At 37.6% G+C, this 16,435-nt stretch overlaps 1 protein-coding gene across 1 annotated transcript in view; it reads right to left on the bottom strand.

Moving 5' to 3' along the window:
- Window positions 1-11,834: 11,834 nt before the first annotated feature.
- The window catches only part of MLXIP (MLX interacting protein), a 254,388-nt gene continuing 249,787 nt past the window's right edge, over window positions 11,835-16,435 (bottom strand). The window contains exon 17 of the mRNA XM_053701754.1: window positions 11,835-15,432. Coding sequence (XP_053557729.1) covers window positions 15,311-15,432 — 122 coding nt within the window. The 3' untranslated portion in view covers window positions 11,835-15,310. The remainder of the gene's footprint in view (window positions 15,433-16,435) is intronic.

Raw genomic sequence — 16,435 nt, 5'->3', positions numbered from 1 at the left:
TAGAACTGTTATCAGGCAGCAGGAATCCAACAGTGGTTTCTGAGACAGGATCAGATTGAGACATCTTGCAAATGTAAGAGAAAAAACAACATAAAGCAAAATTATCAATTTCCTTATATGGCAGTTTCAGGAATGGGACAAAAAATGCACACAGCATAGCCCTCTGAGCATAGAAAAAGGCAAGAGGCATATAGGAAGTGGGGTTTAAATAATTAAATTATTTGGCGCCATATATGATGCGCAACGCAAAATGAAATTTTTTGGCGCCAACAACATCCGGAAATGATGCAACTCACGTCATAGCAGACGCAACCTTGTGCAAGGAACCTGCAAGTGAATTTGCGTCACTGAACGTACCTTTGTGTCAAAAAATTCTCGCGCCAAAAATGATGCAATAAATATAAGCGTTTTGCGGCCTCGTGAGCCTTATTTTGCCCGCGAAAATTAATGAAAACAGTCCATTTTGGAAAAAAAAAAGAAAAAATAACTTCCTAAATATATTTTCCCAATTCCAACATGATAACGACCCCAAACAAGAAGACCACTGCTTTGCTAAAGAAGCTGAGGGTAAAGGTGATGGACTGGCCAAGCAGGTCTCCAGACCTAAACCCTATTGAGCATCTGTGGGGCATCCTCAAACGGAAGGTGGGGGAGCACAAGGTCTCTAACATCCACCAGCTCCGTGATGTCATCATGGAGGAGTGGAAAAGGACTCCAGTGGCAACCTGTGAAGCTCTGGTGAACTCCATGCCCAAGAGGGTTAAGGCAGTGCTGGAAAATAATGGTGGCCACACAAAATAGACACTTTGGGCCCAATTTGGACATTTCCACTTAGGGGTGTACTTACATGTTTAGACATTAATGGCTGTGTGTTGAGTTATTTTGACGGGACACCAAATTTACACTGTTATACAGGCTGTACACTCACTACTTTACATTGTAGCAAAGTGTAATTTCTTCAGTGTTGTCACATGAAAAGATATAATAAAATATTTACAAAAATGTGAGGGGTGTACTCACTTTTGTGAGATACTGTGCATATATATATATATATATATATATATATAACAAAAAAGAACTCAGCACACCTCAATTTAGCAAAAGTGTAAATGCAATTATAAAGTATCTAAATACAATTCTATAGTATGAATCCACAACTTTCAGTCCATCCACACATGCAAAACACTTTCATTCATAAAACAATCAGATTCAACACAGGCGTCCCTGGAAGAATCAGCAAAGGCTCTCAAAAAACCGCTATTTATGTCTTAGAAAGTTAATTTAGATGAAAAAATGGACAGTCCCTTAGACATGCAGAACTTTCACAGTTATTTTTAAATATATAATCTTTGATGCAATTTTTCAGATATAGTTGCTGTAAAAAGATTTTTTTCTTTCTCCTTGATTACAAATAAATCTTCTTAGGAATGAGATTTGAATAACATTTTGAAATATGTAATCATTCCCTTGTTCAGCATACACCTTTTCATGATAAGTATAAACACATTTATGGGTTAGTGCAGAACAAGACAAAAGCCGTTAGTTCATCCAGCATATGTATTAAACTTAATCTTGTGTTAACACTCAGTATACTCCAAGGCTCTTTCCAAGTTCCCCTCTTTAAACCACACTTGCGGTTGGGTAGTATTCAGCCCGGGTATCGGTGCTTAACTATTCTAACAGTTCATGTTATAACATATGCATAAAGTTTCTATCACTTCCCAGTATTAGAGTGTTAATGAATTATAGCGTCTCTAATGTGGTAGAAGCCGTGAGTTAAATCAGCAAGTGTATCACCAATCATCTGTATTGCGTCTGTATTAGTATAGAAGCTGGCCAGTTAGAACATGCATGTTAATTAGCTTTATAATACTTGCGATTTCATATCCTTTTGAACAAATGGAGATGCCCCCGACTTTTATCCACTCGTGTGGACGGGAGAACAAAAACCACTTGATTCGGTCTTGTATCCTTATGGAACAACGGCTCTTTTCTATAATCTTTTTGCATCAAAGTCCTTGTATCGACAAGCGGTTCAGTGAGCTGCCTTACACTCAGACGCGCGTTTCGGGACTCCGCCCTTTTTCAAGGAGTATACGTCATCATGGAAACGGCCTCTTTTAGAAAGGCCCAAGCGTGTTTCTATTGGTGCATTCACACACACCTGTCTAATACGTCACCCATTCAGCTATCATGTGAAACATAAAGAGTATAACTTAAGACTATATTAAAACTAACTAAATGTGATAATCTCACTACAAGAGATTGATATTTATTGATGCCGCAACGATGCAACAAAATGACAGAGTCATCACAAACCAAACGAACATATGTAAATAAAAGTTCGTTCGTAGCCTACATGTTTTTTGTTACTTAAACATGTACAGACCCGATTATACGAATAAGGTCCCTTTATAAGGGATTAAATTCTCACTCAACTTGTTGAATATTATGCTAGATTCAATCTACCTGTATTATTGCTGAGTTCTTTTTTGTTATTTGTAGATGGTAGAATTGGAGGTTTTACTAAACTCTTGCACCCTAAATATATAAATAACTTTTTATTTATTTTTTGACAGTGGATAGAATGCTTTAGTGGTGCTGTGATTAATTATTTGTTAAATATATATATATATATATATATATATATATATATATATATATATATATATATATATATATATATATATATATATATATATATATATTTGTCTTGCTAGACATCTCATTACAAAACAAAAAAATAAATATGGAGTTGCCCCTCCCTTTTGTGGCTATAACAGACTGTGGGAAGGTTACAAGTACCACTCATTTTAAGACTGTGCACTGTAACAACTAAATAGACTTTACAAGTCACCATTATTATCCGTGGAAACGGAATATGCCCTATGGTCAGTTTAAACACATTTGTCGCAATTGTAGCACACTTGAGGATCTTGAAAGAAAGGTTAAATGAGAAGAATTATCCCTCTCATATTGTAGACAGTAGCTATAGAAGAGCAAAATTTGATAATAGGGATATTTCCTCAAAAAGAATGAAATCGAACCGAATATCAATAATAATGAAGCCTTATTTATTACCCAATTTAATTGTCACGATAACTTAATAAAACAAATCATCACGAAACAGTTTAATAGGGACCAGACCAAAAATAGTTTTTTAAAAAGCACCTAATTTAAAGACTATTTTGGCCCCTAGTAAGATAGTGAAACAAAGAAGAACTGAGAGTTCCACTAACATTGGGTCGAGATCGTTACCTTTGGGGTCTTTTAGATGTGGAGTCAGTAGATGCAAGCTGTGTGTTCACATTGCACACAAGCAAGAGACATTTAAATCTAATGTGACTGGACAATACTTTTCCATCATTGGTCATATATCTTGTGCGTCACATTATGTGGTTTATTTACTAAGCGTTTTGCGGCCTCGTGAGCCTTATTTTGCCCGCGAAAATTAATGAAAACAGTCAATTTTGGAAAAAAAAAAGAAAAAATAACTTCCTAAATATATTTTCCCAATTTTGAAATTGATAGTCTGCAAAAGGAAATATACTCATGGCAAATATAAGTACAATACATATATTTAGAACTTTACATTAATACATAAAGTGCTAAAACATAGCTGAGAGTGTCTTAAGTAATGATAACATACTTACCGAAAGACACCCATCCACATATAGCAGATAGCCAAACCAGTACTGAAACAGTTATCAGTAGAGGTAATGGAATATGAGAGCATATAGTCTATCTGAAAAGGGAGGTAGGAGATGAATCTCTACGACCGATAACAGAGAACCTGCGAAAAGATTTCCTGCAAGGAAAACCATAGAATTCAATAGGTGATACTCCCTTCACACCCCTCTGATATTTACAGTACTCAGAGGAATCGGGCTTCAAAATGCTGAGAAGTGCATATCACTTTAGAAAATCAAGCACAAACTTACTTCATCACCTCCATAGGGAGGCAAAGCTTGTAAAAGTAAGATAGCCAAACCAGTACTGAAAACTATCAGCAGAGGTAATGGCATATAAGAGTATATTGTCGATATGTAAAGGGAGGTAGGAGATGAATCCCTACGACCGATAACAGAGAACCCTTGAAAAGATTTCCTACGAGGAAAACCATAAAATCAATGGGCGATACTCTCTTCACATTCCTCTAACACTGAGAGGAATTGGGCTTTAGAATGCTTAGAAGCGCTCATCATAGAAGAAATCATAAAAAAAACAAGCACAAACTTACTTCACTACCTCCATAGGAGGCAAAGTTTGTAAAACTGAATTGTGGGTGTGGTGAAGGGTGTAGTGGTGAGAGGCGTAGCCGGGTTAGTCCTACAGAGACCGAGTGAAGACTTCCGGTGCTGTGGAAATTGTTAGCGATGTTTTCATTCAGAGAGAGGTTTGCGGTGTAACAGAAAGGTGCAGGCACAAATTGAGGACCAAGCCGTCCCTGGGATAGACAATAGAACAAAAGAGGCAGCACAATGTTCGTATTGCAAATAAAATAGGATGTTTTAATCCAGTAGTCAGTTCATATGGATACAACGTTACACACAGGAGAGGAGGTAAAAGGGGGCGTGTCCTTACGCGTTTCATGCCGCCAGGCACTTAGTCACAGGATGTTAACCTGTTGTACAGAGCCTGAGTAAATACCAACCTGCACCAATCACATTCGTGAACAGGATTGGAATCACTCAGGCACATGTGAAAAAAGGTTAAAAAAGTTAAAACAATATATCAACGGGCTAATCTGTCCCTTTACAGTGTGTTTACTTACAGCAAGGGGAAGACAAAAGGGCTTGCTAACAGTTTCGCTCTTAAAAGATACAGTTATTAAGATCTGGATATTACCACTGCCAAATACAAAGTACAAAATGTTTTTCAGAATCATAAATTTACACTTCATATATTTGGTTACTAAGGACTTACTTTGACACAATGATTGGCACAAAAATTAGCATCAGACTAAGTGCAATACCTAATAATTCAAAAAATTCATTGCTTTTCAGAAAAAATGTGTATAATTTCATCAGATAGTTGTCTTTGTGCACTTAAATCTTTCATGAGTCTCAGTCATTTTCACTGTGCATATACATAAAAAAAATCAACTTTGTAAGTGATGGGGTAAAAAGATTGATAAACCCACAATTACTTATCCAATTGGTGCTTTTAACAACTGGGACTCAAAGATTAACTGGCACATTGATATTTCAGTATATTTCATACATAGAAAAAGAGAATATAGTACGACAGATGAAAAAATTAATAATGATCATAAATACAGAATGCACATGAAGAGTACATCAGATATGAAGGTGAAGAACACTCCTAAAAAGTATATGTCTTTATAAAAAACACACGTAATTTAAATATCTTATTAATTAGTTAATCTGTGAATAGGCTGATATCCCATTCTTTATTTAAACCATAGGGTTCCCTTGTACATAGTGTAAAAATCCAGAATAATTCTTTTTTTGTGAGAATGTTAAATTTATTACCACCCCTTGGTGGTAAAAACACTATCTATTGCCTTTACACTTAAATTGGAAACATTGGTAAAGTAGTGCCAATTAAAGTGGTTGGCAACACTCAACGTTTTTACATAGTTTTTTATATCTCTTATGTTCTCCCACTCGCGTTCTCAGGGTGCGAGGTCTGACCAACATATTGTACCCCACAAATATTGCACTCCAACAAGTAGACAACAAAAGTGGAAGAACAGTTCACATAGTGATTAATTTTATAGCTGAGACCGGTTGAGAAGCTTCTGAAAGAGTCACCACCGGAGACAACTTCACAAGTGCCACAATTTAGTGACAGACATGAGAAAGTGCCCTTACGATTCAGCCAATTCTTTTTCTTCTTATCAGAGCGGTTTGATACTAAGCTGGGCGCTAGCATGTAATGTGGGGGCTTTTTTTGAGACAAATTTGATGTGCTTTAAATATGGAGTCAGCATCTCATCACCCTCCAGGAGAATTAAATTCCTCTTTAAAATATTGCAGACCTCATTGTATTGTGAGGAGTATTGTGTAGAGAAAACTATTGATTTTGAGAAACCATCTATCTCCTTTCTAGTATTTCTCTTTTTCTCTTTCACATTTACACAATATTCCTCCCTTACTTCTGATAGACTCTTTTCCAGGGACATTAAATTATAGTTTTAAGTCCAAGTACTGGGCTTCATTCGAGTGCATGCCACCCGTGAACCCCAAACTGAATTCATTTTCATTGAGGTAACACAGGAAATCATCAAAAACAAAATCCCATTTGACAATAAAGATGAGATCATCTATATAACGCATATATAGATGTATATCGTCCTTAAAGGGGTTTTCCACATTGTACACTGTGTCGAGATCCCACCATCCCATAAACAAATTAGCAAATTATGGGGCAAATTTAGCCCCCATCGCTGTTCCACAAACTTGTAAGAAATACTCATTATTAAACATAAAGAAATTATGGGACAGTAGGAACTCGACACAGTCACAAATATAAGCACAAAACACATCAGAATAGTCCATTCTATTCCTAAGAAAAAATTCAATTGCCTTTAGTCCCAAAGCATGGGGGATATTAGAATAAAGTGATACCCCATCTATCACCACCCACCCAAAACCCTCACACCACTCAACATTCTCAAGGAGTGAAATAAGATGGCCCGAGTCTCTAAGATCGCTACTCAGGTTTTTTACCAAGGGCTGTAAAATAGAATCTACCCATTGCGATAATGGCTCAAATAATGAGCCAATACCCGAAATGATCGAGATACATACAGTATCTCACAAAAGTGAGTACACCCTCACATTTTTGTAAATATTTTATCATAACTTTTCATGTGACAACACTGAAGAAATGACACTTTGCTACAATGTAAAGTAGTGAGTGTACAGCCTGTATAACAGTGTAAAATTGATGTCCCCTCAAAATAACACACACAGCCATTAATGTCTAAACTGCTGGCAACAAAAGTGAGTACAACCCTACGTGTATATGTCCAAGTTGGGCCCAATTACCCATTTTCCCTCCCGGTGTCATGTGACTCGTTAGTGTTACAAGGTCTGAGGTGTGAATGGGGAGCAGGTGTGTTAAATTTGGTGTTATCACTCTCACACTCGTCACTGGAAGTTCAACATGGCACCTCATGGCAAAGAACTCTGAGGATCTGAATTAAAAAATTGTTGCTCTACATAAAGATGGTCTAAGCTATAAGAAGATTGCCAAGACCCTGAAACTAAGCTGCAGCACGGTGGGCAAGACCATACAGTAGTTTCACAGGACAGGTTCCACTCAGAACAGGCCTCGCCATGGACGACTAAAGAAGTTGAGTGCACGTGCTCACCGTCATATCCAGAGGTTGTCTTTGGGAAAGACGTATGAGTGCTGCCAGCATTGCTGCAGAGGTTGAAGGGGTGGGGGGTCAGCCTCTTCTAAAGATGATGCACAAGTAAGCACGCAAACAGTTTGCTGAGAACAAGCAGACTAAGGACATGGATTACTGGAACCATGTCCTGTTGTCCGATGAGACCAAGATAAACTTATTTGGTTAAGATGGTGTCAAGCATGTGGGGCGGCAACCAGGTGAGGAGTACAAAGACAAGTGTGTCTTGCCTACAGTCAAGCATGGTGGTGGGAGCTACAGTTCATTGAGGGTACCATGAATGCCAACATGTACTGTGATATACTGAAGCAGAGCATTGTTTCCCTCCCTTTGGAGACTGGGCCTCAGGGCAGTATTCCAACATGATAATGACCCCAAACAAGAAGACCACTGCTTTGCTAAAGAAGCTGAGGGTAAAGGTGATGGACTGGCCAAGCAGGTCTCCAGACCTAAACCCTATTGAGCATCTGTGGGGCATCCTCAAACGGAAGGTGGGGGAGCACAAGGTCTCTAACATCCACCAGCTCCGTGATGTCATCATGGAGGAGTGGAAAAGGACTCCAGTGGCAACCTGTGAAGCTCTGGTGAACTCCATGCCCAAGAGGGTTAAGGCAGTGCTGGAAAATAATGGTGGCCACACAAAATAGACACTTTGGGCCCAATTTGGACATTTCCACTTAGGGGTGTACTTACATGTTTAGACATTAATGGCTGTGTGTTGAGTTATTTTGACGGGACACCAAATTTACACTGTTATACAGGCTGTACACTCACTACTTTACATTGTAGCAAAGTGTAATTTCTTCAGTGTTGTCACATGAAAAGATATAATAAAATATTTACAAAAATGTGAGGGGTGTACTCACTTTTGTGAGATACTGTGCATATATATATATATATATATATATTTTTTTTTTTTGTCTTGCTAGACATCTCATTACAAAACAAAAAAATAAATATGGAGTTGCCCCTCCCTTTTGTGGCTATAACAGACTGTGGGAAGGTTACAAGTACCACTCATTTTAAGACTGTGCACTGTAACAACTAAATAGACTTTACAAGTCACCATTATTATCCGTGGAAACGGAATATGCCCTATGGTCAGTTTAAACACATTTGTCGCAATTGTAGCACACTTGAGGATCTTGAAAGAAAGGTTCAATGAGAAGAATTATCCCTCTCATATTGTAGACAGTAGCTATAGAAGAGCAAAATTTGATAATAGGGATATTTCCTCAAAAAGAATGAAATCGAACCGAATATCAATAATAATGAAGCCTTATTTATTACCCAATTTAATTGTCACGATAACTTAATAAAACAAATCATCACAAAACAGTTTAATAGGGACCAGACCAAAAATAGTTTTTAAAAAAGCACCTAATTTAAAGACTATTTTGGCCCCTAGTAAGATAGTGAAACAAAGAAGAACTGAGAGTTCCACTAACATTGGGTCGAGATCGTTACCTTTGGGGTCTTTTAGATGTGGAGTCAGTAGATGCAAGCTGTGTGTTCACATTGCACACAAGCAAGAGACATTTAAATCTAATGTGACTGGACAATACTTTTCCATCATTGGTCATATATCTTGTGCGTCACATTATGTGGTTTATTTACTTTCATGTATTTGTGGGATACAGTACGTTGGCCGCACCTGTAGGAGACTTAGTATCAAATGGTCGGAGCATATACGTAATTTGAAAAATAACTATAAAAAAAACTGTTTCTAGACACTGTAATTTGCGACATAATGGTGATAGTGGATGTTTTTCCATTATTCAGATTGAATTTGTCCCCAAATCTCAACTATATAATAGATTATCTAGGCTCAGGCAGAGAGAAACCTACAGGATCCATGTACTCAGGAGTTTGCATCCTGTGGGTCTTAATTTGAACATAGACCTAGCTGCTTTTCAGTGATCTGGGACTAGAGGTCCGGTAGGGTTTCTCCTGCAGAATGATATATTTGATTTTTATAAGTTAGGCTTCCATCGACGGATTGTGGGCGATATGCGCCCCCCTGGGGTGGGTTCGGCTGTTTTCGTTTTGTGCTGGACGAGATTATTTTGCTCGCTCCCATCTTAGGGGTGTGTGTATCTCCACCGTCCCTCGATTGGTTTTGTTGCATGCGGTCTATTATGATTTTACGTTTTTGTTGCGCTTTATTGTTTATCTTATTTATTTGTTTTTGTAATATGCATTGAGCTTTTTTTTATTGGTATTGTATTCCACTTATTGTAGATTTATGCATTTTTTATGCTGTTTCATTAATATGTCTTATCTATTGTAAATTTAGCCTACAATACGGTCCACGATGATAATATGCCAATGCTTATATAATATGTGTTGATACTATGAATTGTGACATGCTTTTATCCTTTTTATTTGTATACTGTAATCTATGAAGTGTGGATATATGCATTATGTTGTTATGTTGTATTATTGATGATCAGATCTGTCCTATATATTGCCAATCACCTGCTTATAGCATGTCCTAATTTATAGATCTGCATCAACAGGCGGCACCAGTACACACCCCCTTTAAGGTTTGATCACTTAATATTTTCTATTGGTTGTAATGCCCACAACATGTTGTTGTACCTGCCGGTGGGGTGTGCGTAGGTTACTGTCCTCTGATTGGATCATGTACTAGTTATATAGAGCAGGAGGAGTTAGTTTTAGCTGAGAAACGCGTTGCTGGTTTTATTGGACTTTTTAACCTGCCTGCTCGATCTATTGATATTTCTACTTGGTTTTTTTAGGCTACGGTCAAACAACCTATCCAGGACCGGCTTTCTGTCACACCTCCTTGGCAGATCATTGCGATTGGAGCGGATCATATGGCCGTCTGACTTCCTGCATCCACACCTGTGACGTATTGGCGTGTCTGTCAGACAACTCTTAACAGTTCCGATCTGCTGTGTTTGGCACTCCGGTTGTGCTGCTGCCCCTGTGAGTAGGTCCTTTTAGGGGGGCTATCCTATGTTGTGCTGTACCTTTATTACACCTGAAGCTACTGCTCTATTTGGCGCCTCTCTGTTTCTGTTTTCTACAGGATCTTTATCAACTCTTATGGGAAGGCTTTCTACAAGATTTTGTAGCGTGTGTGAGAATTTATGCCCATACAGCCAAAAAAATAATGTGAGGTCAGGCACTGATGTTGGGGTAAGGTCAGGGCTCCGTGCAGGACACTCAAGGTCCTCAATACAAAACGTGGTCTGTTGTTGCTTCTAGCTGCTCCCGTTTCACAATAATAGCATTTACAGTTGACTGAAGCAGATATAGAAGAGAAGCAATTTCACAAACTTGAATTGTGGCAAAGGTGGAGTCTTACGACTGTGTCACATTTTGAGTCACTGAACTCTTCAGTACAACCAACTATTGTGAGGGTACTTACCAGAGCTCCCAGATCCGGGCCCTACGGTCTCTGCTCCAGACACCACACATACTTACCCGATACCTGTGTATGCTCACCTTGCTCCTGAGACCAAGCATACTTGCCTTGTACCTGCATGTGCTCACCTTGCTGAGAAACCCGTGTCTACCATACCAGTGGTAGCCTTTCCTCAAACCAGCTGTGCCTGCCAATGTAAAACTTTTTTTTTTACAGTTGTACGGACCATCGACTACCCTAAGCAGAATTTTGTGTGTGTGACCTGACAGCTGGGCAGCACTTAAAGGACCAGTAAATACAGTAGATTTGCATAATCAACAAATGCATGATAACAAGACAATGCAATAGCACTTAGTCTGACCTTTAAATGAGATTTTTTTCTCTCACAAATTTCAAAGTTATATTCATTTCCACTCCCACTGCATCATGTGACAGCCATCAGCCAATTACAAATGCATATAAATATATTCTATGAATTCTTGCACATGCTCAGTAGGAGCTGGTGACTCAAAAAGTGTAAATATAAAAAAAGGTGCATTTTATTAATGTAAGTAGATTGGAAAGTTATTTAAAATATGTGCCTGTTGAGCCTGGGTCTACCTTACCAGTGACAGCCTTCCTCAAACCAGCTGCACCTACCTATCAGGTATTCTGTGTCAACATCACCCTTTACTGTTCAATACAAGTATCAGTGTCTATTGGACTTAGTTACAGCAAAGTATTCTGAACCTTGTATTGGACTTTAGTGTTTTGGATAGACCTATGTTCAAAGTTGCTGTTCCTGTGATCTTCAATCTGAACTACCAACTGTTCCACATACCCTAACCCGTCAAAAACTATAATGCCAATGTTTGTCTATGAGGTTTCCTGGCTATGTGCTGGATTTTATGCACCAGTTACTGTAGCCCTGTACACGCTTTTTTTTTTTCTTTCATGTTTTCAAAGTGACCTTTGGGTACAACACCAGATTCCTATAGAATAATTCAAGCTAAATGGTTTTAAACTCTAGCTACAACAGTACAAGATACACTGCCAAAAAGACCACAAGAAGCATTGGAGTTTGGAGGATGTCTATTGCTTTATTTTGCCAGTAAACATTAAAACCATGCACTGAACAATAAGTTTCAACAGCAAATATAATTTGATGTTTTTATATATGTATATATTTTAGTGTGCAGGAAATAAAAACAACTGTAAAATAAATGTAAGAGGTAACAGATACTGTAAATGGGAAACCCATTAAAGCATAGCTTATTACATAGAAAAAAAATCTCAATTTCATTTATTGTTACTATTCACTGTTGATTTGCCAGTCAGGTTGCAAATTATTTTCCCACTGAATACTAAATAAAAGACTATATTGGACCAATAGGTCATTCAACAGTGGACAGAATGAGATATTCTGGCTTCTCCATCTTAAAAGGCTTCAATGCCCATTTTGTTGTGCTGGTTGTAGCTTTTCAGAAAAGCTACTTTCTTGCATTATACAGTGATATGTTCTTTTTTATCCTGAACTGTTTTATCTGCAGCAACAGTTAAAACAAATCTCATATTAGGTGACAAACACAGATGTAACATTTGCCTTTCTTTAAATAAAAAATACTGCGTGTAACAAAAAATACGATTAAAAGGACATTAAACGCTTCTTGCTTTTGTGAAATAATTGTGTTTGTTCTATGCTCCCTAGAAGGCCAGAAAGGAAATTTTGCAAATCGGATAGCTGCTGTAGGCATTTGCAGCATTTTAAAACACAGATAACAAATTTTGCTTTTTAGACCAAGGAGCAGGGAACAATGCACATTTTCATACAACCCCCCCCCCCCCAAAAAAACCCCCCAAAAAACAAACAAACAAAACAGGTGTTTAATTTTAAGACCAAAGTTTTCCATATGTACTACTAAACCCAATGAGGTCAACTTATCAAGACCGCTGCTCCATAACCTGTCCGCCCCTGCTCTAAGGCGGTGGACAGAAATCAACCCGATCGAATACGATCGGGTTGATTGCCACCAAATCTGTATGCTGTCGGCATTTATCGATGTGCAGCGGACATGATACGCTACATCGTATCATGTCTGCTGGCACTATAGTAAATTGACCCCAATGCCTCACACGACACAGCATTGTCAGTTTAAATCACATTTTCTTCCTTCTTTTTAGACTTTTGAGCAAGAATATTGCTTTCAAACTTGATGGTTAGGGAAATGTGGCCAACATAACATAGTGGCAACGTATTAAGTCTGTGTTCACAAATTCAAAATTGCACATTGTATATTTTTGAATACTATTTAAGCAGCATTGGGACATTTTATCCAATAGCATATTTCTGGCTGCACCTACAGCACAATGAGAAATTAGGCAGGACTTAATTTCTATTTCTTTGCAGTTTATCAACTAGTGCAAACAAATGTACCCCCTTTTTCCAGAAAAGCAGTGACACCAATTTCAGAGATTGAAACTGAATTTTCTTTTGAATTCCTAAATTCAACAATAACCAGGAAATGCAATTAATCAGCCTTTCATATATTACCAATGCCTGTTTGATTACAGTCTAATTGTTAGCAGTTTAACAAAGCTGAACATCACATTTTTAACTTAACATGTTTTTTTGGAAACAAAACTGAAGATGCCTGAGTGAAGAGATTATTTAACAAAGGGGACACTATAATATGGATAGAGTAAAGGGACAAGTGTCCAGCAGAAATAATGTTTTAATAGCTACCACCTGCAGTCAATCAAATGCCACTATTGTACATGTTGGAAAAGCCACTCCAGTGTTTAAAAAAGTAGGCTGTGCATATTTTAAAAACTAATAAGTAGGTAATATATTTTAAAACCCATGAACTATTAAAACTTGTCTGCCAACCACTTGTGTCCTTTTAAGCCTTGGATTAAAAGGTCGCTATAAAACATTTAAGCCCACTATACTGTTAGATGACTATGAATTCAGCTGTTTTTGTGTTTTTTTTTTACCAGCATGTAGCAGCACTTTAAAAATAAATTGTATTTACTCTTTTTTTATTTTAATATTAACTCTTCCTCTTTGGGGTCCCACCAACATGACCTTATTTAGTTCCTTGAATAGCTATATAACATGTACATACACGTGATACAGCCAATATCACTAGCTTCCACAACATATAAGATCAAGGGAAGGATTGAAAATGACCAAATCAGAGGGTGGTGGATACTAAAAATAAAACAAGTTTTCTTCTCACTTAATTTACCCTTTATGTGCCCTCCACTTCCAGTCAGCTTCAGTTCAGATCATATTGAGAGAGAGAGCAAGCTTCATGATAAAACAAAGTTACCGCTCATACTACAATACTTCAAATATGTTAAAACAGAATTGAAACTGACAGGAGGGAAGAGAGTATACAGGGGAAAAGGAGAGTCCTAATGACTTCTGGGAAAAACACAATCCACATTCATTCCAATGGGGTGAGGAACTATATACCATCCAGCACTGAAATGTTAGCATGTATTAAAAAGGTGTTTGACAACCGGTATGGGGGTAATCAAAATTTTAGAGGACTCCTGTTTCACTTCAATGCCCCTTTAATGGGTCTGCAGTAAAAACTGCATCATGAAAAAAAACCTAGAACCTATATTTATTGAAATTTAAAATAATTTGTCTCCTGATGACATTTTTCGGAGGAGCTACATATGTTATCCTTCCCTCCAAATTAATTTAATTGAAACAATCCCTACGTAGAAAAAGTTTGCACTTTGACATATCTGTGCGCCTTTAGCAGAAAGGGTTTGTTGTTATTTATAAAAGGGAAAGCTACCTAATATGCAAAATCAGAATCTGACCCTGAGACAAATCACCAGGTGTAATTCACTGTTGTGCAGATGAACCTTTCCATAAAAAGAAAAAGTAGAGATTGCATTGTTGGTAAAAGTCTTCTGGACATAAACCTGTAATGTGGTAGTTCCACCAGGAACAAAATAGAGTACTCTTTTAGTTTTTTTGTTTTAAATCAAGTCACAGGTAAATTGTATTATTCAACATTGATGTTGTCCTTTTCTAAGACATTAATTGCCCTCTTGATTGCTCAACATATCATTACAGCAACAGCGTAGAAAGGATTTCTTCAGTTGATCAATAATCCAGCACTCAGTTCCTGTTTTATTAAATGCTCCACTATGGAGATATTTAAAATGATATTTTCTTAGAACCTTATGTTGACAATCCAACAGTAAAAAAAAAAAAAAAAAAAAAAAAAAAAAGGCATTTATTCATTGTCACCAAAATGCCTTTCCCTTTAATTTCTTTCAGTGATTCTGAAGTCAGAACTCAGAGTTTGGTGAGCTTGTAAATGCAGAAACTCTTGTTATCTCTGCCACATCAAGGAACACACTGTGTATTCACAGAGCTTGGAATTCCTGGTAATAAATCCTGAAAACGACCATTGGAACACACTTTGCATCACAAGGTGGAGTGTCAAGATGACTCAAGGAAAGCAAAGCAACGCAGGACATGACGCTCTTCTCTTTTGCATATGGGGATCCCACCAAGCTAAGTTCATCACTTAGGTTTCTCCCCCACTTTTTCTGTTCTTACACACGGCCTGCTTGGCTTGCTGGGGCAAACTCGCTGGGTCAGACAAGATGGATGTAGTTGTGCTCAGCTGTCGCAATGTAGTTAGCACCACTATGAGGAAAGAAAACATAATTTATGTAAGAACTTACCTGATAAATTCATTTCTTTCATATTAGCAAGAGTCCATGAGCTAGTGACGTATGGGATATACATTCCTACCAGGAGGTGCAAAGTTTCCCAAACCTCAAAATGCCTATAAATACACCCCTCACCACACCCACAATTCAGTTTAACGAATAGCCAAGAAGTGGGGTGATAAAAAAGTGCGAAAGCATATAAAATAAGGAATTGGAATAATTGTGCTTTATACAAAAATCATAACCACCCCAAAAAAAGGGCGGGCCTCATGGACTCTTGCTAATATGAAAGAAATGAATTTATCAGGTAAGTTCTTACATAAATTATGTTTTCTTTCATGTAATTAGCAAGAGTCCATGAGCTAGTGACGTATGGGATAATGATTACCCAAGATGTGGATCTTTCCACGCAAGAGTCACTAGAGAGGGAGGGATAAAATAAAGACAGCCAATTCCTGCTGAAAATAATCCACATCCAAAATAAAGTTTAATGAAAAACATAAGCAGAAGATTCAAACTGAAACCGCTGCTTGAAGTACTTTTCTACCAAAAACTGCTTCAGAAGAAGAAAATACATCAAAATGGTAGAATTTAGTAAAAGTATGCAAAGAGGACCAAGTTGCTGCTTTGCAAATCTGATCAATCGAAGCTTCATTCCTAAACGCCCAGGAAGTAGAAACTGACCTAGTAGAATGAGCTGTAATCCTTTGAGGCGGAGATTTACCCGACTCAACATAGGCAAGATGAATTAAAGATTTCAACCAAGATGCCAAAGAAATGGCAGAAGCTTTCTGGCCTTTTCTAGAACCAGAAAAGATAACAAATAAACTAGAAGTCTTTCGGAAAGACTTAGTAGCTTCAACATAATATTTCAAAGCTCTAACAACATCCAAAGAATGCAATGATTTCTCCTTAGAATTCTTAGGATTAGGACATAATGAAGGAACCACAATTTCCCTACTAATGTTGTTAGAATT

This window comes from Bombina bombina, chromosome 2 (genome assembly GCF_027579735.1).
Source record: "Bombina bombina isolate aBomBom1 chromosome 2, aBomBom1.pri, whole genome shotgun sequence".
NCBI lineage: Eukaryota > Metazoa > Chordata > Amphibia > Anura > Bombinatoridae > Bombina > Bombina bombina.
Note: the sequence above shows the minus strand (reverse complement) of the source record. Positions and strands in the feature narration are given on the sequence as shown.